This window comes from Cucumis sativus, chromosome 6, assembly GCF_000004075.3.
Source record: "Cucumis sativus cultivar 9930 chromosome 6, Cucumber_9930_V3, whole genome shotgun sequence".
Taxonomy (NCBI): domain Eukaryota; kingdom Viridiplantae; phylum Streptophyta; class Magnoliopsida; order Cucurbitales; family Cucurbitaceae; genus Cucumis; species Cucumis sativus.
Genome location: NC_026660.2, coordinates 1,041,549 through 1,045,473, shown reverse-complemented (window position 1 = coordinate 1,045,473; position 3,925 = coordinate 1,041,549). Strand labels below are relative to the sequence as shown.

General features: G+C 34.3%; 1 protein-coding gene across 1 annotated transcript; it reads right to left on the bottom strand.

Annotated features, from left to right (window-relative positions):
* Positions 1-2,238: 2,238 nt before the first annotated feature.
* On the bottom strand, positions 2,239-3,648 carry LOC101219233. Its single transcript, XM_004138526.2, has one exon. It carries the CDS (start codon positions 3,548-3,550, stop codon positions 2,558-2,560), a length of 993 nt encoding a protein of 330 aa, XP_004138574.2. The 5' UTR covers positions 3,551-3,648; the 3' UTR covers positions 2,239-2,557.
* Between the last annotated feature and the right edge of the window lie 277 nt (positions 3,649-3,925).

Sequence of the window (3,925 nt, the reverse complement as noted above, 5' to 3'; positions counted from 1 at the left end):
TCATCTCGGAACTCTTCTCTTTGCCTTTCTAACTCTTTTTGTTACTTTTTCCTTTGGCCATGAGTAACTCTTCATCCTTGCATTCTTTCTTAATTTTTGAGATTTCTAGTCTTCAAGGCATCCAACTCTATATTTAGGGTCAATGAAATCTCGACCATATTTAATAGATGCCTTTAACTTCTAGATATGTTTCTGATAATTAATTTAAAAGAATCGTTGCTTGATTCTCATTCGGCATCTTCTCACTGATGTTATTGAGACCAACTATAATCTTTTGAAATTCATCCAGGTTCTCTTCTAAGCTTTTACCTTGGTTCATCTTATATCCAGATAATTTTTCCTTTAGATATAATTTATTTCGCAAGGACTTTGTCAAGTAAAGACTTTCTAGCTTTTTCCACAACTCCATTATAATAGTAGCCTCATCCACTAGCCTAAGCACTTCATTTGAGAGATACATAAGAATCACCGAATAGGTCATTTAATCCATATACTTTTTCGCATATTTGTAATAGTTTTTGGAAAGTTCTCTTCATCTAAAATTGTGTCGGCGTGTTGGTCGTCGTCCAGTGAGTCAAATGGCTAAGGGGTGGCTTGGTGGTGGCGTTGACTGAAAAAGAGGAAGAGAGGAGTGAGATGGGGCAAGAGTATTCAAGAATGGGAGGGGAAGGTTGTGTCGTGCAAAATCTAGATTTTCCTTTTTTTACTAATAATATTGAAAATGATCAAATTATCTTTCACTTCAAATTCAACTTACTTTTTGCCACTAACTTCATTCTTTTCAAATACTTAATAAAATTTCAAAATATCTTCCAAACTAAATTTGTTCCAAGTTTTCTTATTAAAACAATTCATTCTTAAAAAATTAACAAACAGATTTAAACTTGTTTTTTACGGCTTAGAAAATATTAATATAAATAAAAAGATAATGGAATAAGAGCTTACACTTATCGCTTGTTAGAAATTACTCCAAGCTCTGTAACCACTTGGTATAAATTTTCTGCACTAGAGACGAGAGAACACAATGCCAAATTAAAATGCAATAGTTAGGGGCCCGTTTGGTAACATTCTCCTTCTCTGTTTTCTGTTTCTGTTTTCAATTTTTAAGAAAGTGTGGTGTTTGGTAACATTCTTTGTTTATCGTTCTAAAAAAAATAGAAACGTTTCCTATTTTAAAATGAATTATTGGGAAAAGAAAATGTAGATTCTCATGTTCCTTTTCTAAATTATTTTTATTGGTTTCATTTTCCTTTTCTTTTGTCTCAATTATTTTTATTGGTCTGTCTCAATTATTTTGGTTTCATTGTTGTTTTTAACAATTATTTTTCTATTTCTATTTTCCATTTTTTCACTTGATTTCTTTCTTCCTTCTCTTATTTTCATATTTTTTTCCAAATAACCCCTCTCCACGTGTTTTCCTTTTTCTTCCTCTTATCCCCATCGTCTTCAAATAATCACTGTCTTCCTCTTCCTCTCATCGTCTTCGCTATCTTCCTCGCCGCTTCTCATTTTCTTCCTCTACACGACGTCTTCCTCTTCACCAGATCTAAGTTTTCCTCTTTCTCTTTGGTGGATATGGGTTTTCGTTGTGGGTTTTCGGCATAGGTCTTTGTCTTCCTATTCGTCATGGATTTTAGTCCTCCTCTTCAGTGTGGGTTTTCATTTTTCTCCTCGTCGACTTTGTCTTTCAGATCTTAATCTTCATGTTGATCTCCATAAGATTACTAGATGACATTTCTATGTAAGTTTGATAAAATGAGTGAGATAGTGTTTAATTGAATTAGATGTGAATTAGATAGTGTTTAACTATTTTTGTTAAGAAATTTATTTATACAAAAAAAAAAAAACGATGTGTTAAAATATGTGAATATAGAAAGAGTGTTTCGAAAGAGTCTTTCAACATCGATATTAATTGATAACGATTTAGGTGTTGTTTGATAACTATTTTTTTTTTCATTTTTTATTTTTAAAATTTAAGCATATAGATATAAATTTTACCCTTAACTTTCTTAATTTGTTATTCACATTTTATCATTTGTTTTTTAAAAATAAAAAAGAATAGTTTTAAAAAAGTTGTTTTTGTAAAATTGAGAGTTTAACTTAGAATGAAATAAGCTTATCATCAAACAAAGACCTGCATTTTCTGGCAACAAGAGGATGGAGTTTATCATTTGAGAAAGAACAAAGTCAAAGGGGAAGTTTATAGATCATCTATGCAACACAAATGCGAATCAATTCTCATGAAAATACATTGTTATTCATTAATTAATTCCTTTATTGGGTTAAATCAAGCAATAGCTTTTGAATTCAATATAATAAAACTAACTTAGATACAAGTCATCCCAAACCTCACCCATGTTTAATTTAAACTACAATACCACAAAATATTAATACTTGAGAGTGTGTTGGTTCATCTTCATAATAAGAAGAAATTAACCCATCAAACAAGCGAAGAACAGCCAAATTATCAAAAAGAAACATACACTAATTTCTCCAAAACAAAAACAATAAAAACACAAACACTTTTCAAATGTTTGAATATAGTCTCCAAAAACCTTCATCCTCTACCTTCAACATCTTTAAGTCCTTCCTCTACAACTACACTAACCTTCTCATATTGAAAATCCACAGATTGTGGCTCACCTCCAAATATGGCATTTCTATTACCTGCAATTGCCCACATAAACAGTACCAAAAACGCCATTAACGCACCACACCCAGTTCCAAAGATCACCCAAGCAAAAATGGTAAGTGGGTAAGAATGATTCTGTTCATCAGAACCCCGCCGCGGATCCACCGGCAAAGAATGCATCCATTTGTGAACATTTCTAACACCAAATCGCCAAGAAAACACTCTGCTCCACTCACTTGATTTGCTATTCCACGAACTTAATCCCACAAACACTTCCCTCCCACCGCATTTAATCCCCAAATCAATTGGGTATTCCAATAAAGAATCGTAAGGCCTAGATTCCCCATATTTACTCAACCTGATCTCCACCATTTTCGAGTCGTAATCGACCCATGATGTAAATTTCCCCCCATTGTTCGGCAAGAGAATCCCCCTCTCCGGTTTCACATACCCATCACTCAAATTAGCAGAAACAAACTGGATACTGTGAACCCATTTCTCCGGAGAAACCTCGTCGGGAAAAACGCCTCCGGGGAAGAGTGAAAGAATGAGGCCGTCGCCGTTCTCCGGCGAGACAGAGAAAGTGAAATGGGTATTAAACGAGGTCGATTCGTGAATCGTTAGAGGTTTATTATGCAGGAGAAGGCCGAAGCTGGAAGCGATGGGGCGGGTTAATTTGACAAAGGAAGCACCGCCGTGGAGGTGAGCATCGGTGGAGACGAAAGCGGCGTCGCCGATTAGGGAAAGTTGGGGATCGAAATTGGGTTGTTTTGGGAAGGTGAATGAAGAAATGGGGTGGAGAAATTGGAAGAGGAAAATAGAGAGAAGGAATTGAGAAGAGAAATGAACCATTATTGCAAAGAAAGTGAGTGGTTGAGCAGATCTATGTCGTTGTTCAGACTGAAAGAACAACAACATAACATTCACGGGATACAGAAAATGGCGTGGTCTTTTTTCTTATTATTATTATTCTTTACTCTTTTTTTTCTCGCTTTCCCCTCGGCTTTTTAGCATTGGGTTCTCTAATTTTAGGGGAATTTTACCATATTCATCTTTGACCGTATATCATCTTTTATCTTCAAAGCTTTAATGCAAATTCTACAGAGAAAGCAAGCCGTTACCACATCGTCTGAAACTTCTTTTTCTTTTTTCAGTTTTGGTAAATTACTATTTTGAGTAATTTGACGTTGATTCCATCAATCTAGTTTCTGAAGTTTTCATTGTAATACTAATTCAAACTTTTAAACCATTCCGAACTAATAGTTCTACCCAATCAAAAGTTTTAAGTAATTA